The sequence below is a fragment of the Acomys russatus genome, chromosome 31 (genome assembly GCF_903995435.1).
Source record: "Acomys russatus chromosome 31, mAcoRus1.1, whole genome shotgun sequence".
NCBI classification, from domain to species: domain Eukaryota; kingdom Metazoa; phylum Chordata; class Mammalia; order Rodentia; family Muridae; genus Acomys; species Acomys russatus.
This window is the reverse complement of record NC_067167.1, coordinates 1,104,965-1,124,133: the sequence shown is the minus strand read 5'-3', so window position 1 is coordinate 1,124,133 and position 19,169 is coordinate 1,104,965. Positions and strand designations below refer to the sequence as shown.

The 19,169-nt window shown below is 57.6% G+C and overlaps 1 protein-coding gene across 1 annotated transcript; it reads right to left on the bottom strand.

Annotated features, from left to right (window-relative positions):
* On the bottom strand, positions 1-19,169 carry Abca7 (ATP binding cassette subfamily A member 7). Its single transcript, XM_051172717.1, has 46 exons — positions 19,104-19,169; positions 18,913-19,006; positions 18,606-18,747; positions 18,405-18,511; positions 18,212-18,285; positions 17,827-17,907; positions 16,832-17,042; positions 16,607-16,746; positions 15,477-15,593; positions 15,012-15,179; positions 14,535-14,764; positions 14,052-14,228; positions 13,576-13,798; positions 13,215-13,436; positions 12,917-13,118; positions 12,447-12,557; positions 11,811-11,982; positions 11,399-11,530; positions 11,122-11,261; positions 10,890-11,027; positions 10,500-10,687; positions 10,358-10,415; positions 9,982-10,232; positions 9,730-9,766; positions 9,297-9,389; positions 9,062-9,213; positions 8,743-8,867; positions 8,575-8,664; positions 7,572-7,859; positions 7,445-7,477; positions 7,148-7,325; positions 6,865-7,034; positions 6,172-6,349; positions 5,940-6,055; positions 5,189-5,333; positions 4,974-5,097; positions 4,213-4,342; positions 4,021-4,141; positions 3,868-3,930; positions 2,421-2,527; positions 2,070-2,211; positions 1,832-1,966; positions 1,517-1,620; positions 1,271-1,363; positions 300-540; positions 1-192 (listed from the first exon to the last, which is right to left on the bottom strand). The coding sequence occupies exons 1-46, from the start codon at positions 19,167-19,169 to the stop codon at positions 1-3; spliced, it is 6,501 nt and encodes a 2,166-aa protein (XP_051028674.1).

Genomic DNA, 19,169 nt, shown 5'->3' with positions numbered 1-19,169 from the left:
TCAGACCGTGGTCTCCACAGAGCTGGGGTCTTCCAGGAATCGGCTGATGCGTTTCGGGTACTGCAGGTCGGGTGTGGAAACCTCCCTGGCCCCAGACTCCTGCCAGCTGGGTGTGGAAACCTCCCCGGCCCCGGTCTTTTGCAGGCTGCCCTCCTCCTCTTCTCCTTGGTCTTTGGAGAAATAAAGGAACACCTGGCAGGGCAGGGACATGGAGGTGACAGAAAGGGAGGCGATGTCAGCCCAGGGTCGGGAGGCCCTCTGTGCTTCCCTGCAAGTCCCTTCATGGCGGTGGAAGTCACCTCTTCCAGAGTGGTCTGGCTCACAGAGAAGTCCTCCACACCGTGGGCCTTGCCTTGCGCTGCCAGCTCTCTGAACACCTGTGCCAGGGTGCTTCCGCCCCCAGGTGGCAGCTGAAAGCGCAGACGGCTGCCATGCACCTCCCGGAGCTCGGCACCCGGGAATGTGGCCTTGATGAAGGCTACCGCCGGTTCTGGCTGGTCTGGTGGAACCCGGAGGGTCAGAGTGTGGCCAGCCCCGAACCTGGAAGGGACACGACCAGGGATGCAGGCCTTGGGCTCCCGTTGCTTCTAGAAACCTCATCACTCCCTACACAACACCAGACCTGTGGCTAAGGGGTCCTTTATACCTGGACCCAACCCAATTCCTCCTCACCTTGCCCTGTTTCAGAGCCACGCCCATGAGCCTAAGAGGCCACGCCCACTCAGAGGACCTGGCACACCTGTGCCCAAGGATGAACGAACACGCCTCAACCTCCCGGATTCCATCCAGAAAGGCCTTCTCTGAATACAACCACCTTCCCAGGCCCACCCACTCCCCCTTATACTGTCCGGCTCCGCCCCTAAGAAGCACCATACGGCCCTGCCCATCTAGCCCAGACCACGTGTTCAGCACTCTTCTCTATGGTTCCACCCCTAAAAATGACCCTTTCCCCGCGAACATACGCTCTAATTGCCCACATCCCACCCCATCCTTATCTCTAGAGTTCTACAAAGGACCCATCGCTCTATCCGCGTGGCTCCGCCTTTCACACCTTACCCACTTTCTGGCTCCGCCCCCATGCCTTCTAACTCCACCCATCCACACAAGCTCCTCCCATTCGCCAAGTCTTCAGTCTCCACCTCCACATACCTGATTAGCCCTTTTAGCCCCGCCCACAACCTCGGGGCACCAATCAGATCCTGTATCCCTCTAGTCCCCGCCTCCCCGACACAGGCCAGGCCTCCGCCCCCGTCCATCGCGCCCTCCTCACCTGCTCTTGAGATGCTGAGGGCTTCCCAGACAGCGGAACCGCCCGTTCACCATGATAGCAAGGCGCGTGCAGAGCACTTCGCACTCCTCCATGCTGCGGGTGACAGTGTGAGTGCGGCTGGCTCCAGCCTGTCTGCTCTGAGGCCATGCTCTGTCCCACCCCTGGAGCTCTCTCACCCTAGGGACCTTACCAGGGTCAGAATCGGCCCATCATGGGAGATGGCCAGAGTGTGGCCATGGGGCTCACCTGTGCGATGTGAGCACTACGGAGCGGCCTTCACGCACCACGGATAGCAAGGTGTTCCAAAGAAATCGCCGCGCACTTGGGTCCATGCCTGTCGTGGGCTCGTCCTGCAAAAGAGGACCGGACCCAGTGACAGCCCCTGACCTGCTTAGGCTGGCTCCTGGGCTCCGCTCCATCTAACCCTGAGCATCCTTCAATCAGATCCCTGCTCAGGCCAAACCCAAATGAAGCTGGGTCTTACACAGGCACCCCTCCAAAGCTCAGACCCCACCTTACTAAGGCCAGACCCCGCCCCACTCAGCTCCCGCCTCCACGTACCAGAAAGACCACAGCTGGATCACCAACCAGAGCCAGGGCTGTCACCAGCTTCCGTTTGTTGCCACCGCTGTAGGTACCCGCGGGTTGGTCTGCATAGTTAGGCAGGCCCAGGCGCACCAGCCCTGAGAGCGCTTTCTGCAGGGCGGGGCCGGGTGAGCGTGGGCGGGGTCATACGCAGATGGACGAGATCCCCTGCCCCCCGCCTCGTGCCCCCAAGCACCAGACAGGGTGAATTCACCTGGGCAACCTGGGCCTCGGGCACCCCGCGCAGGCGCGCAAACAGTTCCAGGTGTTCCCGGCCGGTCAGTAGGTCGAAGATGGCATCAGACTGGGGACAGTAGCCCATGTTGCGGTGCGCGGCAGCTGGCTCCTGGGCCACGCTAGGGTGGGGACAGGAGGCTAAAGAGCTTACAGGCCACCACACAGGACTGCATGGGTGTCTGCCGAGAGCAGGTGGCCCATGCACAGAGGGACACAGGTTCCAGGTGTTAGGCTAGTGAAGGCCCATGTCCACCCACGGGACTGATAGAGTTAAGAACCAGGCAGGGTTCAGGGTGCAGTGTGTATGCCCTTACAAGGAGCCCCTTACTTGTGGCCTGCCAGCACTGTGTCACCACTGCTGGGCAGCATATCCCCCGACACCATGCGGAAGGTCGATGTCTTCCCTGCTCCGTTGACACCCAGCAGCCCGAAACACTGCAAGGAACCCACAGTCCATCACAGCCCAAAGTCAGGGCTGCAACCCACAGCCCCCGGGGCTAACTTGTGGAAAGGTAGAGGGCGGCTAGGATCTGGGAGAGGCAGGACTCTCTCGTCTATCGGAGAATGGTTTGAGATACCCAGGATATGGTCTCTGTTTTAGTTATTTGTAGTTTTGGAGACAGGGTCTCGTGTAGCCCAGGCTGGCTTTGAACTCTCTATGTAGCCAAAGATGACACTGAGTGACTGATCTTTCTGCTTCTGCACGCTGACGTGTTTGTGGACCTGTTCTGACCCCCTAGCAAGCAGGAAGTGAACCAGAGCCAGTAAGAGTTTGCACGTGTGCAGGGGCTTGAAGGCAGAAACAGGTGCCAAGCAATTTTTTCTTCTTTTTTTTTCTTATTTTATTTTATTTTAATTTTTCTTTGCCAAACACTTTTTCACTGAGAATTGCTTGATACAGGTGTGTAAGGGCACTGTTGGTGTATGATAAAAGATGACCCTTATAGCCGGGTGGTGGTGCACGCCTTTAGTCCCAGCACTGGGGGCGGGGTGGGGGGGTGCGCAGAGGCAAGCGGATCTCTGTGAGTTCGAAGCCAGCCTGGTCTACAAAGCGAGTCCAGGACGGTCAAGGCTACACAGAGAAACCCTGTCTCTAAAAAAACAAAACAAAACAACGAAAGATGACCCTTATAGCCGGGTGGTGGTGCACGCCTTTAGTCCCAGCACTGAGGGGGGGGGGGGGTGGGGGGTGCGCAGAGGCAAGCGGATCTCTGTGAGTTCGAAGCCAGCCTGGTCTACAAAGCGAGTCCAGGACGGTCAAGGCTACACAGAGAAACCCTGTCTCTAAAAAAACAAAACAAAACAACGAAAGATGACCCTTACCAGAGTGGTATTCAGTACCCCTTCAGTGGCCAGAGATTGTGCTAAAAAAAAAAAAAATGTGAGCACATAGCAGTAGGGTGCTTAATGAGGATTGACGGCTCAGTCAGGAGCTCAGAGCAGGAGCATAGTCCAGTAAGAGAGGGCCAGCCTAGAGTGCCCTAGTGAGGTGCTGGGGACGTGGCTTAGCTGTATAGCCTTGGCTGGGCACTTCTGAGACTCTGGGTTCTATTTCTAGTGCCACAAAAATAGATACAAGCATCTGGGCGCAGTGGCGCACGCCTTTAATCCCAGCACTTGGGAGGCAGAGGCAGGTGGATCTTTGTGAGTTCGAGGCCAGGACTGTCCAGGACAGTCAGGACTACACAGAGAGACCCTGTCTACAAAAATAAATAAATAAAAAGGCTCATGGTAGAGGTGGGCAGACTGCACAGGGTTCTCTGCTCTGGACTCACCTCCCCATGGGGGATCCCCAGGCACAGGTGATCCACAGCTGGGCTCCTCTGGCCACGGTACACCTGCAGGGGTGGGGCTCCTTGAGAAAGGATAGAGTACCCATGCCACCCACCCACCCCGATCTGAGCACTTGTCCTACACCTTGTGCCTACCTTGGTCAAGTCCCTGAGGACCAGAACGTCCCCTTGGGTGGCCCCCTTGGTCACCCGCTCCCGCTCCTGAGCCACGTCCTCATCCTCCACTCCCAGGGGTGGTGGCGGTCTAGGTTTTGGTCTGAGAACAGACAAATGAGTGAACCCAGGGAAGGATGCTGGCTCCTGCCACCCCCACTGGTCCCCACTGACTGTGGCAGGAGCCGGTTGTGGTGTTGCAGCAGGAGTGTGATGAGGAGAAACAGGGGCCCCTGGGCCACCATGGCCAGGAGGTTCTTGCCAATGATGTCCCACTGTAGGGGTGACCGGAACTGCTTGTCTCCTGTGGGGACATGAAGGAACGACTGAGTCTTGCTTCTTGTCCAGATCACCCTAGACTCAAGATAAGTGACTAATATTTGTACTGCTAGAGTGTTTTTTTGTTTTTGTTTTTTGGTTTTTTGAGACAGGGTTTCTCTGTGTAGCCCTGACTGTCCTGGACTCACTTTGTAGACCAGGCTGGCCTCGAACTCACAGCGATCCGCCTGTCTCTGCCTCCCAAGTGCTGGGATTAAAGGTGTGTACCTTCTTTAGGTATCGTCATAGACATTTCACAGTATGACTCTGTTTTGCTTGTTTTTAATTTACTTATTATTATGCATACAGTGCTCTGTCTGCCAGAAGAGGGCACCAGATCTCATTATAGATGGTTATGACTCACCATGTCTGTGGTTGCTGTATACTGAACTCAGGACCTCTGGGAAAACAGGCAGCGCTCTTAAGCTCTAAGCCGTCCCTCCAGCCCCATCGTTTGACTCTTTCATTATCTTTTTCTCATCTTTAATTTGACATGATTTTTGTGCCACATAAACTTGTTCACTTAAAGGCAATATCTCCCCACTCCACAAGACTGAGTTTGGCAATGGCATTCTCAACAGTGCTGCTTACAGTCCCCGTCTGACAGGCACTCTCACCCAAGCGCTCAAAGGTATCCGCCACGGCCTGGTTCCGCACCATGTCGATGAGCCCTCGGCCAAGGCAGAAGTGGGGGAAGATGAGAAACACTTGCTTCAGGATCCGGCTCACTTTTTGCAGGTTCTGTTCAGGGTGGGCAAAGCCTGCGAGATCAGCAGCTAAGCACAACCATGCCCACTTAACCCAGTCCCGGGTTTTGTGCAAAGGCTCCTACCTGATCCGAAAGCAGTTCCAGCACGAAGGTGGCCATGCTGCTGTTGATGCCAACGAAGAGGTTGACGCAGGTGAGCACCACATAGGCTGTGCTGGGCACGGAGAAGAAGAAGGAGGCTGGATACATGAGTGGTGTGATAGACCAGCTAGAAGGAAAGGGTAACAGGTGCCACCAGCGCCTTTACATGCTCGGTACTCCCAAGAGTAGCCACACCTCATATCTATGCTGCCTGCTGGGATACGGTGAGCTTTTAAGGCCACGTTGGTTCCGCTCACAATTTTTTTCCCCCTCCTTATTCTCATTATGTATCCCAGGTCGTCCTCAAATTCAGTGGCTGGCCTGTCTCTGTTTCCCAAGTGCTGGAATTAAAACTGTGAGCCACTACTTTGGCCTTTGGGTTTTGTTTTGTTTTCTTAAGATGTACTCATTTTTATTTACGTGTATGAATGTTTTGCTGCTTCTATGTGTGTCAATCGTCTGAGTGCCTGGTGCTCATAGCGGTCAGAGGAGGGTATCAGATCCCCTGCAACTGGGGAGTTACAGGAGGTTGTGAGCCTGCCTCTGGGTACTATAAATTGAACCTGGGTCCTTTAAAAGAGCAGCCAGTGTTTTCAACTACTGAGCCATGTCTCCAACATCTGAATGCCACCATTCTTGGTCTCCTTGGACCTGAGTCTTTTTCTTCAGTCACTATGAATCCTCTTCTCCCCCCACCTCATAGGAATGGATCCCAAAGGGCGGGGGCTCTCACCCGTACAGCAGCAGCAAGAGTAAGAGAGCAGGCAGGTTCTCGGGGGCCACATAGGCTCTCTGCTGAAAGGCCAGGAAGATGAGCACCACTATGCACACTGTCACCAAGTAGTTACACTGTGTCCGAGACAGGAGTCACCTCAGTAGCTCAGAGGGCCAGGGGCTTTGCCTCCCGTGCCCTCTCTCGTGGCCAGGTGCCCATCCATCCCCACCAAGCAGTCAGCCACACATACCATGTCCCACAAGAAGTTGCCAAGCCAGTAGAGGGTTTGTGGTAGGCCGCTGACCAGCTGCAGGTGCTTGGCTCTGGTGACACGCTCTTCTATGAGGACCAGGATGAAGCTCGCTGGCACAAACGACATGGCGAAGACCACACAGATGGAGACAAGGATGTCAACTGAGGAGGCCATCCTGTGGGTGAGATGCTATGGGTGAGGCCAGATTGTAGGGGCGCACGCAGAAGTCCAGAGGTCATTATGCTGAGGTCTCTGGACTGATTTGGTGACACGGGCGCATGAAGTCTGGGTTTTTTATGAGAGTGGGACAAGATCCAGGATGTTGGATGTTTCCCAGCATAAAAGTCAGTCTCTGTCTGTCTGTCTGTCTCTGTCTCTGTCTCTCTCTCTTAATTTCAAAACAGGCTTGGCTGTCCTGGAACTCACTCTGCAGACCAGGCTGTTCTTTTTTCCCCCCTTGAGACATGGTATCCATATATAGCTTGGAACTCTGTATGTATGTAAACCAGGCTGGTTTCAAACTCAAGAGATCTGTCTGCCTCTGCTTCTTGTGTGCTGTATTTAAAGGCTTGTGCCACCACACTGCCTGGCTTTTCCAGTGTTGGTATGGCATTTTTGTCACCAGCCCAGGGCACAGGCAACCAGCAACCCTGAACAACACGACCACTGAGAGCAAATGGATGGACTCACACTGTAGCCTCAGACAACTGTTCCTTAGTCAGGTTCAAAGGATGGTTGAGTGTTGTGATGCTATGGGCACGGCTGACCGGGCCAGATGGTAGGAGGGCATGTAGAAGTCCATTGTTGGCTCGGTTGACAAAAGCCACCATGGCATGCCTGCCTTTGTTGTTGAACCAGATCTGAGTAGAGCAAGGGGCGGTGAGGTCTGGAGAAGCGTGTGGTCCTGGATCTCCCCAGCCACGCCCGCCCTCGCCCTCCCCCCCCCCCGACCCCAGCCAGCTTCCGCTCCCACCTTCAGGCTGTTCTGGGCATCAAGGCCGAGTGCCCACTGAGTGAGGTTATTCAGGATATGGTCTAGGGCATTGCCAGGTTGGGGACTGAGCAGCGTTCGAATCTCTGCCACCGTGCGGAGCACCTCATGCCCTGAGGGTAAGTCTGGGTCTCGGCCTCCCAGGGAGAAGCCCCCGTATCTGGAAAATGGTTTGGGGTGGGAGACAGGGGGAGTGAGGGCCTGGGGGAGTGGGTAGGTGAGCAGTGGGTGTGGGGGGAAAGGAACACACAGGGTTTCCCACAGCAGGTCCTTCCTCACCTGACCTCGTCAACCCACTTCTTAGTATTCAGGCTGCAGGAGAGACACACCGGGAACAGAGTGACAAGGTCAAACCGGAAGGGTAAGCGTGGGGCATGGGAACCCACCCAGCATCCCCCATACTCACCCCTGCCGCACCAGGCTGGGGTACGTCTTCACCAGGAAGTCAGACACATTTCGGCCAGTGAGGTTCTGGACCACCTCCCCAAAGCCCACGATGGCCTGGGGGGGTGGCAGACCCCCAGCCCCAGCCGGGCAAACTGGCAATAGGTGTCGGGCTCCAGGCTGGCTGCAGTGGCAGGCTGGGGACGGAGACTCTGGAGTCCAGTTGCCCCTGGCCAGGACACTGGCCACATCCACAGGGACCTCAGGGACTGAGAAGTAGCAAGCAAGGGAGTGTGCGCACTCGGATCCCCTGCAGAGTTGGGAAGGATTGTGGGTGCTGGGCATGGTGCCGGGCACAGTGGAACTAGGAGACACAGACCCCAGAGGCTAATGAGATGAAGGAGGCCTGCTAACCAGAGCCTGAGGGGCACAGAGGCAAGGGGCCATGGAGGGAAACTGAGGCTGGGTCTCAGAGGGAAATCAAGACAAACCAGACAGGGGAGTGGGGACAAATCAGGAGAGAAAACGGAGACAGACCCTGGGAGGAAAAAGGCCGAGAGCTCTCCAGTGAAAAGAGGAGCCTCCCCCCTCCCCCACCTACCCTCCCCCACCCCACCTCCTCCATCCCTCCACCCCTCCCCACCGGTCCCTCCCCCCTCCCACCTTTCCTCCACTCGTCCCTCCCCTACCCCCAACTCCTCCTGCCACCCACCCCTCCCCCCATCTATACCCTCTTCCCCCCCACCTGCCCGTTCCCCCCACACTTTCCCTCTTCCCACTTTCCCCAACCCCCTCCCCCACTCACTCCTCCCCCCCACCCCTGTCCTCCACCAACCCCTCCTCCCTACCCCTTCCTCCCCGCTCCCCCCACCCACCCCTCACAGTCTACCCTGCTCCAGCTCCACCCACCCATGATGGTTCCCCAGCACCCTCCACAAATAGCACAGAGAACCCTAAGAGGAAACCGAGGCAATGTCGATGGGGGTGAACAGCCAAGGAGAGCCGGCCTGCCGGGTGGGCCTCACCTGGCAGCTTCAGCCGGGGGCCGCAGCCCGGCCTCCCCTAGCAGTGCCTCCATCAGTCTCTCCCGGCTGGGATTCCCAGGTGCGTCTTCACTGTGGGGTGACAGGTCATCGCTGTGACAGGGACCACCACCCGCCCAAGGTCACCCGCTCACGGTGCCCAGCACCCACCTGAGGAAGGAGACCTGGGGGCTATACATCGCAGGGCTGAGCTTCAGGGGCGGGTACTGGCCGAAGGGAGGCACAATGAAGCTGAAGAACAGGGCCAGGCCCACGAAGAGGGCGGGCAGCACGATCTGGGGGACAGCTGTGTCAGCATCCGTCCCCACACGGACTGCCCTGCTCCCGCTCTGCCGCCTCCATGGCTCCCAGCACCCTCCGCAAACAGCAGAGAAGGGGTATCGTGAAAGAAGTCACAGAGTGAACAGCCAGCGTGAGCGGTACGCACCCCAGGACAGTGCCCCGCCCCCTTAGTGTCAGGCCTTGTCACCTGGGCAAACAGTCCCCGGCGGCTGCGGCGAGCGAGCAGGAAGCGCTTGTGGAGCAGGGCGCGGAGCTGCTGGCAGGTCAGTGCCCAGCCTTGCAGTTGGGCAGCACTGGGTGCAGAGCCTTGTGGGGCTTGGGGGTCGGGCATCAACTTAGCTGTGGGGGATGGGAGGGTGAGCTCTGGCACCTCGGGGGTGTCGGGGTGTGTGTGTGTGGATGTGAGCAGGGGAGAGACTCACCCAGCTCCCCATTCTCCAGAGCTGATGCATCTGGCCCTGTGTGGGGCTGCGGGGTGGCTGTGTGAGGGTGCAGGTGCTGTCTGGGGTCACCGCCTGTGGAACCAAAGCCGGTCAGGGCTGGGGACAGGGTCTAGCTCCCACAGCCTCTGGCAGAAAGTGAGGCCAGAGCCTGGGCTGGGGATGGGGGGTGGGGGCGGGGGTGAGGGAGGTGGGGGCTGAGGGAGGTGGGAGGGTGAGGGAGGTGGGGGGTGGGGGGGTGAGGGGAGGGGGGTGAGGGGAGGGGGGTGAGGGGAGGGGGGTGAGGGGAGGGGGTGGGGGTAGGGGGGTAAGAATGGAGTCAGAACTCAAAGGGAGGGCTTGTTGCCAGAGCCAGGGAGGAACTTAGGCTTCTGCGCTGAGGGCTGGGTTAAAGGGTCACAGAGTTAGGACGCACCTTCCCTGTGGGCATTCTCCACCACCTTTAGGAAGATCTGAAGAGACAAAGCAAGAGACTCACAGGAGAGACTCCCATATACCATTGTTCCCCCCCCCCCCCCGCCCGCCCGCCACCTCCTCAAGAGACTCCCAAGCTATCCACCTTCCCCAAGAGCCATCTTCCTCTCTGGAATCCACCGCCCCCACCCCCCACTCCACCATCTATAAACAGACTCCTATTCATCCTTCAAAACCCCACTAGGTTCCACACCTCCTCCAGGTTGGTGTCGGAGATCCCATAGCCGGTGAGCCCCAGAGCCGCCAGTTGCCCATCCAGCTCCTGGAAGAGCCTAGCAAAGCTGCCGTCCAGGGCCCCCGCATAAGGCAATGCCAGCACTAGCTCACGGGGCAGCTCCTCCACCCGCTGTGCTCCGGGCACACAGTGCTGCACTAGCTCTAGGATCCGGGCTGTACTCGGGGTGATGGCCTGGCTGCTCCTGTCCGACGTTCCTCGGGTTGTCTCTGTGGGCAGAGGTAAGGGGTCCGGAAAGACGGAGGTCCCGTCTGGGGTCTTGAGTTCTGTTGCTCTGAGTTAAGTGGCTGCTGCCCCTTCCTTTCCCTTAGGGGGTCCCCTGGCCCAGCCTCACCTGCCATGTTATCCCTGTTGTCTGGCTTCTGCTCCTCTCTGGGGTCCTCACTGTGCCCCTTTCAGAGGAAGAAAACAGGAGGTGGGCCCATCTCAGCAGGACAGAGGCAGGGACAGGGTTCAGGGGCTGCCTCTAGCCTCACCTTTGAGTCACAGGTGATTAGGGGCTGAGAGCTCCTCACCAGCGTCAGGTAGTAACCGCAGCCCAAGCGTTGGCGCAAGAAACTCGGGGACCCACAGCAGCACAGAGAGCCGCCTGCCACCATGGCCACGCGATCTCCCAGCAGCTCTGCCTCATCCAGGTGGTGAGTGGAGAGGATCAACGTGCGGCCTGGACAGGGGGACCCAGCCCATGTGAGCTCCTGGGATCACGAGCCGTGGTGTCCCCCCAGGAATCGCCTGACCCAGAGCAGCGAACTCATGTACATTTCTCCGAAAGCACTTTATAACTAGAACGTGTTTTATTTATTTATTTATTTTTGGTCCCTGAAGCAGAGACCAAGGGAGGCTCAGGCTGTCCCATCCCATCTTACCTTTTCTGTACTTAAGAAGCAATTCCCAGATGCCACGGCGGGAGGTGGGATCCACGCCAGCCGTGGGCTCGTCTAGGATGACCACACGAGAGGCACCCACAAAGGCAATAGCCACGGACAGTTTCCGCTGCATTCCACCTGGACGGAGAGAGGGACGATCCTGGTGTGACACACCCAGCCCTGATGTCCTACCACCACCACCACCACCACCCGCCCATGCAGGCTGGCTCACCAGAGAGGTGACGCGTCTGTGTGCCCCGCTTGGGGATGAGCCCCACATCCCGTATCAGGTGTTCCTGCTCAGAGCCAATGGCAGCTGCACTCACACCTTTCAAACGGCCATAGAACCAGACGTGCTCCTCTACCGTCAGCCTGTGGCCAGGAGTGATGATCAGTGACTGTGCATGTGTGTGTGTGTGTGTGTGTGTGTGTGTGTGTGTGTGTGTGTGTGTGTGTCGGGTGATATCAGCCCCCTCCCACGGCCTCCACCTAAGCCCACCAGGACTCACAAGTCAAATAGCACATTGTACTGTGGGCAGATGCCCAGGTGGGGTCGGATGGCTGCCATGTTGGTTTGCACATCATGGCCCAGGATGGAGGCCGAGCCACCACTGGGTGGGAAGAGACCACTCAAGATGGACCTGTGGGTGCAATGATCTGAGAAATGGCCCTTCACGGACAGAGGGGTCATCTACACTTATAGGGCACCTGCTGTATGCCAAGGTAAAAAGGGTGCTTTGTACCACTTTTACAGGGGACGGAAACAGGCTCTCAGGAGCTCCGTATCTGCAGCATACTGTGTGTCTAAACTAGACCCCGTTCCTGCTTCCACTGCACACCTGGGAACCCTCCAACCCCAGTGCCTATGGGATGGATGGGGAAACAGGCCTGGGGAAGACAGCACAGTTGCTGGCAACTCACAGTGTAGTTGTCTTTCCAGCCCCGTTATGGCCCAAAAAGGCAGTGATGTGACCTTGGTAGAAGTCGATGCTGAGCCCTCGCAGGGCCAGCTGGGGACAGCCCCGAAAACGCTTCGTTAGGCCTCGAATGGAGACGCCAGCCACCAGGCCAGGGGGTGGATCTTCCACCAGAACTGTGGAGGGAGGGCAGGGTCGGCTGTGGACCATGTTTGGGTCCCTCAGGGCTGCCCGGTGGAATTAGGGTGCTATAAGAGTTGAGGGAGATGGGTGTGGTGGTGTAGGTCTGTCAGCTCGGCTCCTCTGGAGGGTGAAGGAGGTGGTGGCGTGAGTTTATGGTCAGCCTAGGCAACTTTGGTGAGATCCTGTCTCCAAGTAAAAGGGTTTGGGGTGGGGGTGGTGTGGCTCAGTGGTGAAGGCCCTGCCTAGGTCCCAGCAGAGAGGAGCAGGCATGTCACTCAGTAGCAGAAGGCTTGCTTAGCACAAGGCCCTGGGAGGGATCCCTACGGGATGGGGTGGGGGTGGGGCAGGGTGTGTGAGGATTGGGAGTGTCCAGGGCATTGAGTTGCAGGACCTGTTTCTCTGTGGGAAACAAGGGCATCAAAACCATCGAGGGTTACTACCAGTGATGGGGCCTCACCCCTGGGATCCTGTGGGGCGGGGGCCAAGACAGAGGGCTGGGGAGGTCCAGGCCCACACCAGTAGCTCCTCCGAAAGGGGAAATCCCATGGTTCGGGGATCCCATACTGGCCTGGTGGAAAGCGACACTCGGTTACACTTGTCACACCCATGAGATGTGAGAAGGGTCCAGGCTACTCCTTGCCTGCTCTTCAGAGGCAGTTTCAGCAAGCACATGTACCTCCAGGGGGAGACATCCTAAAACACAGTGTCCCGTGTGCCAGGACAGTCAAAGTACACTGCTGCAGGAAGCCCCACCCATGCTGGGGCACAGATAACCAACAGCAGGAGGCAAAGCCACAGGTTCTACCTTTTCATCCAGACCAGCCTCTAGGAGCCCGATATCCCAGAGACACACCCAAAACATCTCTCCTTGTGCTGGGCATACTCAGGCGTGTTCCCTACTAGGGACCCCCTTCCCCTATGTCCTACCTGGGCATACAGCCTCTAGGTACCAGAGGGCAAGTCCGTAGATGGCAGCATCAAACAACAAGAAGGCAGACACCTGCGCCAGGCTGAAGACACCCTCCGCGGGGGCTGTGCCCAAATTGTGCCACTGAACCCCATCCCCTTGCTCCTCCAACAGCACCAGGCTTTCGCAGCCAAAGCCAAAGGCCACGGGGAACAGCAGGCTCTGGAGAGAGAAGGGTGGGTCAGTGAGCTGGCTACACTGCGCGCGGGGGGGGGGGGGGGGGCTGTCTGTCCCCTCACAGGTCGGAATGTCCCTTACCGCAGCTACTCGGCCGCCCAGGGTCAGGCGCTCGCGCCAGGCGACACACAGCACGTAGGGCAGGTAGAGGGAGAAGTAGGCGAGGCCCCCGCAGGCTGCTGCCAGGTTGGCCCTGGAGAAGAAGACGCTGAGCAGGAAACTCTGAGCCACAGTGGCCACCGAGAAGGCCGCTAAGAAGACGACGACTACAACGGGGTTGCTGTAAGGAAGGATGTTCCCCAACTGGGAAACACACACAGTTGTTGTTTTCAGAATCCCATTCCGAGATAGGTGTCCAGGGATGCTCACTGCAAGCTTCACTCCAAGAGGGAGGGGCGGGGCGGGGTGGGGTAAGGGGGCGGGGCGTCGAGGATCCCGTTACCTTGAGCACTAACACCAGCAACACAGAGCTGATCAGGAAGGGTCCCAGGCAGCTGAGGAACCAACTGAGCCAGAGCACCCCGCGGCTCAGCCCCATGGCACGCATGGTTTCTCGCAGCCGTGTCTCTTTCTCCTGGACCAGAGCCTTCACAGTGAGCGCCACCGAATAGATCCAAGCCAGAGTCAGGAACAGAGGCAGAGACCGGCTCAGCACGCGCAGGAACCTAAGGTGATGGCATAACGATGTGCAGCTAGGTCTCTGCACAGGGCGCGCGCACATGCATGGAGCGCGAACGCCGCCCTGGGACCTCCAGGCTCCGCAGCATCCTCAGATCGCTGAGCCAGTCGAAGGGTTCCATATCCCAGCACAAGCCAAGTCGTTTCTTTATGGGGAGACCCCGAGCTCCCTAATGGGTCTCCTACAGGGCCCCTCCAAACCACAGAGCCCAGACAGGATGCAGGGGTGCCCTCTCTCACACATCATCCACGTAGCAGGGGTGCGGCATCTGCTGCAGATAGAGGCCTGTGCGGGGGTCCACACCAGTAAGCACCCTCACAGCCGCCTGCTCGAACAGGTCCTGTAGGTACACGAAGCCGCCCCACACATAGCGGAGGTCCATGAGAGGATCTGCTGACGGACCCGGGTCCCAAAACCTGGGAGACGCCAGATTCATCAGGTAAACTACACGGAAATGAAGAAACTCGGGGGCTTCGTCTATTCAGCCCTTAGCTCAGCCCTTTCTTTTCCAGATTCAATTATAAACTTATGTGGCTCCTCATCTGCTCTTGGGCAGTCCCTTGTTGTACTTGGCTGGCCCCTCTTTGAGCTAGGTCAGCTTCCCACCGTTCTTGGCTAGCCTCCCTCCCACCTCCGGAGCCTTGGCCACGCCCCCAGATAATCCCACCTATCACTTCACCCCCCACATCCTGGGTACCCCTACTGAAGCCCCACCCCCTCACTTGTCTCTGATCTTATTGGTCCTTGTGACAGCATCAATATCCATTCGAATCTTGAATCTCAGGTGGCCAGGGCCCAAAGCCGGAGATGACAGCTTGGATGGGTCCAGAGGGTCCTCAGGGCTCAAGAAGACGATGCCGGCCCAGAAGCGGCGCTCACCCAGCAGCTCCAGGGCACGGGACACGAGTGCTGCCTCTGAGGGCACAGCCTCCAGCTTGTCCAGGGACACACACTGTGGCGGGGGTGGGTGGGGGACATGAGTCCCAGATTTCGGGGTATGGCTGAACCCTCAGTCTCTGTCCCCTCCCTCTGGATCCTTCATACCCCTAGTGACCATATACGTGGCCAGGGGGTTCCCTCTTCAGGCATAAACAAAGCTCAGGCGTCTCTTTGCTCCATCCTCTAGGATAGGGTATGCCTCTGGTCCCTTTCAGGGCACCAGAGAAAGGCCTACTCCACTTTCTACAGCCACACCTTACCTCCATGATTTTGCCCAGTATTTCTGCCAGGCGCCCCATGTCGGCATGGGCCTCCCGCCAGCTGTAGCCATCCCTACGAGGGTCCAGAAAGTCCTTGACAGCCTCCAACTGCTTCTGGCCTCTGGGTGTCTGCTGCCTCGGCCCTGTGCCCCTCACTTCCAGCAGCCTCTGGGGAAGGGGGAAAAACGACAGGTGAAGAGCTCCCCACCCATCCACCCTTAAAAAAAAAAAAAGATTTATTATTTATACAATAATCTGCCTGCATGTGCACCTGCCCACCACAAGAAGGCACTGGATCTCAGTACAGATGGTTGTGAGCTACCATGTGGTTGCTAGGAATTGAACCTGGGACCCTTGGATGAGCAGACGGTACTCTTAGCCTCTGAGCCATCTCTCCAGGCCTCCATCCACCCTTTCTGATCTACACACCATAGCCCAGAAGTGGCCACTTCTGTCCCAGCCCACCTGAAGTAGGGCCACGTTTGAACTGTCGTTCATGAAGTTGAAGATCTGGGGTCCCAGCACACCCCAGACTTCATGTAGGTCCTTCAACAGAGCCAACTGCTCGAAGGTCCGGTTCACCTGCAAGTAGGTAGTTGACATTAGCAGAGGCTGCTCCATGCCTGGGCTCATGCACATCTGGACCTCTTTTCTCACTGTGTATCCCTGGCTGACCCGGAACTCACAGAATCCACCTGCCTCTGCCCCGGATGTGCCGGGATTAAAGTCGTGGGCCACTGCACGCGGCTGCTTTTATTACTCTTTAGACAGTTTCTCATCCTGTGTATAGTTTAGGCTGGAATTGCAGATGCTCCTGCCTCAGCGCCCTTCTTAGTGCTGGGATTATAAATCTGTGTGGCCAGGCTCTAAAGAAAGAGCCACCACTTTGACTTGTTTTTCCTTTTAAAAAAAAGGGGGGGGGGGAGGGGTTGGGGATTTAGCTCAGTGGTAAAGCCCTTGCCTAGCAAGCTTAAGGCTCTGGGTTCAGCCCTCAGCTCTGAAATAAATAAATAAATAAATAAAAGAGCTGGGCGTGGTGGCGCACACCTTTAATCCCAGCACTGGGGAGGCAGAGGCAGGAGGATCTCTTTGAATTTGAGGCTAGCCTGTCTACAAAGTGACAGCCAGAAAAACTCTATCTCAAAAAAACAGAAGTAATAGTAACAACTTGATATTTTGAGATCAGGGATAGCGCCCAGAGTCATGTGTATATTAGGTGACCCCCTAACTGTTGAGTCCTGCCCTAGAGCTAACTAGGGGATTGAGTCTATGTAAGGAGATGGGTTCTGCCCCTGACCACGCCCCCATGCCCTCCCTGGGGATTCTAGGCGGGGCTCGACCCCTGACCACGCCCATTCCCTCACTAGGGGATTCTAGGCGGGGCTCCACCCTGACCACGCCCACTCCCTCACTAGGGGAATTCTAGGCGGGGCTCCACCCCTGACCACACCCACTCCCTCACTAGGGGATTCTAGGCAGGGGCTCTACCTATGAATGGCTCCCAGCCCCTCTCACCTGAGACTTGTTCCCTGCTATTGATCACCTGACTAAGGGTATTGTGTAGACTGCTTTCCCCCACTGCCTTATTATCTCACCTGAGCCATGAGCTTCCGAGTGAAGTTTGTGTCAGGTGCAAAGAGAATTTTCCCAAGGATCAGTGGCTTCAGGCGCCTCCAGAGAAATCGAGACATAGGATGGTCATCCAGTGGCCCCAGGAACTCAGAGCAAGCAGGACCTGGCATGAGGGAAGGGTCAAGCTGAGGCCCCACTGCAATCCCCTCCCCTCCCCACCGGGTCCCAGCTCAGCCACAGGTGCTCACTGAGGCGGCTGTCCGCCAGCGCAGGTGCTGGCTCCGGCCCGGTGAACTCGTTGAGCTGGACGATGTCTAGCCTGTTGAGGGAGAGGCCGCCTAGGCGGCTGGGTCCCTTGGTGCTGCAGAGGGCCTGGGAAACCAGCTCCAGAGAACCAGCTGAGCCTCGGGGCCTCTGAAGCAAAGCTCGGAGTTCCATCAGGCTGGGCAGCGTCAGGAGCTACAAAAAGGTCACCACAGGCTGCTGGACACCTCCTGAAGACCATCCCAAGCCTACTTTTGGTTTCTTTCTTTCTTTTTTTTTTTTTTACTGTTTCGAGAAAGCGTTTTCTCTGTGTTATCTTGACTGTCCTGGACTTGCTTTGTAGACCAGCCTGGCCTTGAACTCATGGAGATCTGCCTGCTTTTTTTTTTTTTTTTTAATTTGTATACAGTGTAAACCCAATCTCATTATAGATGGTTGTGAGCCACCATGTGGTTGCTGGGAACTAAACTCAGGACCTTTGGAAAAGCAGCCAAGTATTCTTAACCTCTGAGCCAGCTCTCCAACCACCCTTCCCCACCCCCCTTTTTAAAACAGCGGTTCATGTGGCTGGCTGGCCTTACCAGCTATGTAGCCTGTACTTCTCAGGAGCTGAAATGACAGGAGAGTGTCATCAGCCTGGTTTACAAGGAGTTAGGCGTGGAGTCTAGGATTTCACTTACGCTGGGCAAACACTCCAACCACCTACTCTACCCACTGGGCTACATCCCCAACCCTTTTGTTTCTTTGTTTGCTTGAGATATTGTCTAAGTCTGTAGCCCAAACTAGCCTCAACCTTACAGCTCTCCCATCTAACCTCTGGAGAGCACGGATGACAGGAATGCACCACCACACACAGCTTTTTCTAAGTTGGACTCTGCACCAGGCCAGGGGCCCAGCCAGGACACCTGTTCAGTGACCTTCTGCTCCCTGTCTCCTTAGTGCTTCTGGGATGGGACAGAGGCTGGCAGAAGCCTCTCACCTCCTGGGCAAGATCTCTGGTAGCATCCAAGAACTTCCTCATGGAATCCTGGGCTTGACCGAATAGGGGTTCCAGGGATGCCTGTGGAGAAGACAGGAAGGGTGGCAGAGACCTGGGTCTCAGTGGTCCTCAGGCCACGGATGACCTTGGACGCCCAGATTCTTCATCTGCTTCCTGGGTACTGAGACCAGGGAGGAGTTGGAATGGAAGCCGCAGCATCACTTGTGCAGGGTGGAGCGGAGCGCTCACCCTGAAGCTCCATTGAGCCCCTATCCTCTGTCACACACCCACCCTTTACAAATGAAGACTGGGAGGGTTGAAGGGGGCCTCACGCACCGCACCGCGCAGGCGCGCAGGTGTCCCTCACGAGCCAGCCCCTCCTCACCCCTTGCAGGATCTTCTCCAAGAGCTTAGTCGTCCAGGATTGCTTGTCCTCTTGGTTCCTCTCTTGTGGCCAGGGTGGGGGGAGGGGGTCGGGGGTGATGCTAACGTTAGGCGAAGCTCGCCTAGAGGTGCCCGCTCCTCCGCCCCCTGCCGAGGCACAGCCAAGCTGAGGGCGCCCTCTCCCAGGTCTCTACCTCCGCCCGCTCTGAGCACGGGGATCAATTTCCCCAGGGCTGCCAGCATGTCCCTGGTGCTGCGGCCCCCCAGCACTGTGCGAGCATCTGCAAGGAGCCTGGAGATCCTGGGGTGCAGAGAGGGGATGGGAGGCGGGGCCTCAGAGAGGGGGGACCGGAACCCCATTGGACGGCCAGCGCCCACCCGCCCAGTTCACTCACAGGGAATCCTTAAAGTTGCTCAGGACCCCCGGCTTCTCGGCCGGCGTTGGGTGTTGGAAGCAGGCGTTGTTTGCGTTGCAGACAAGGCCCTGCAGCCAGGACACCGTGCCCGCTGAGGGCAGTGGCTTGTTTGGAAAGTGGCCTGGGAGGTGGGGGGAGGGGGGAGACACCTGCTCAGAGTCGCCCTCACCCTTCTGTGACCAGCTTCCCCCCTCCGCCCCCCGCCACACAGGGCTGGAACATAGCATCAGGCAGAGCGGGCGGGAGAGGCTTGTCCCCCCCTCCCACCGCACACAGCGGCTCTCACATTCGTGATGCTCCAATGGGGGGTGGGAGTGGCGGACGGCCACCAGGATGAAGAAGAGGAAAAGGGGCCACAGCAACTCCACTAGTAACTGGATCTGGCGGGGGGGGGGGTGTGAAGAACGTGGTAGCAGAGTTCGGGAGACCGTGATGGACACCCGCAGTCGCCCCGCACCTGCATACCCCGGGAATTACCGGTTGCCTCCGTCGATATGTGTAATTTTTCCACAGTAAGAGCATCAGCTGTGTGCGGAAGGCCAT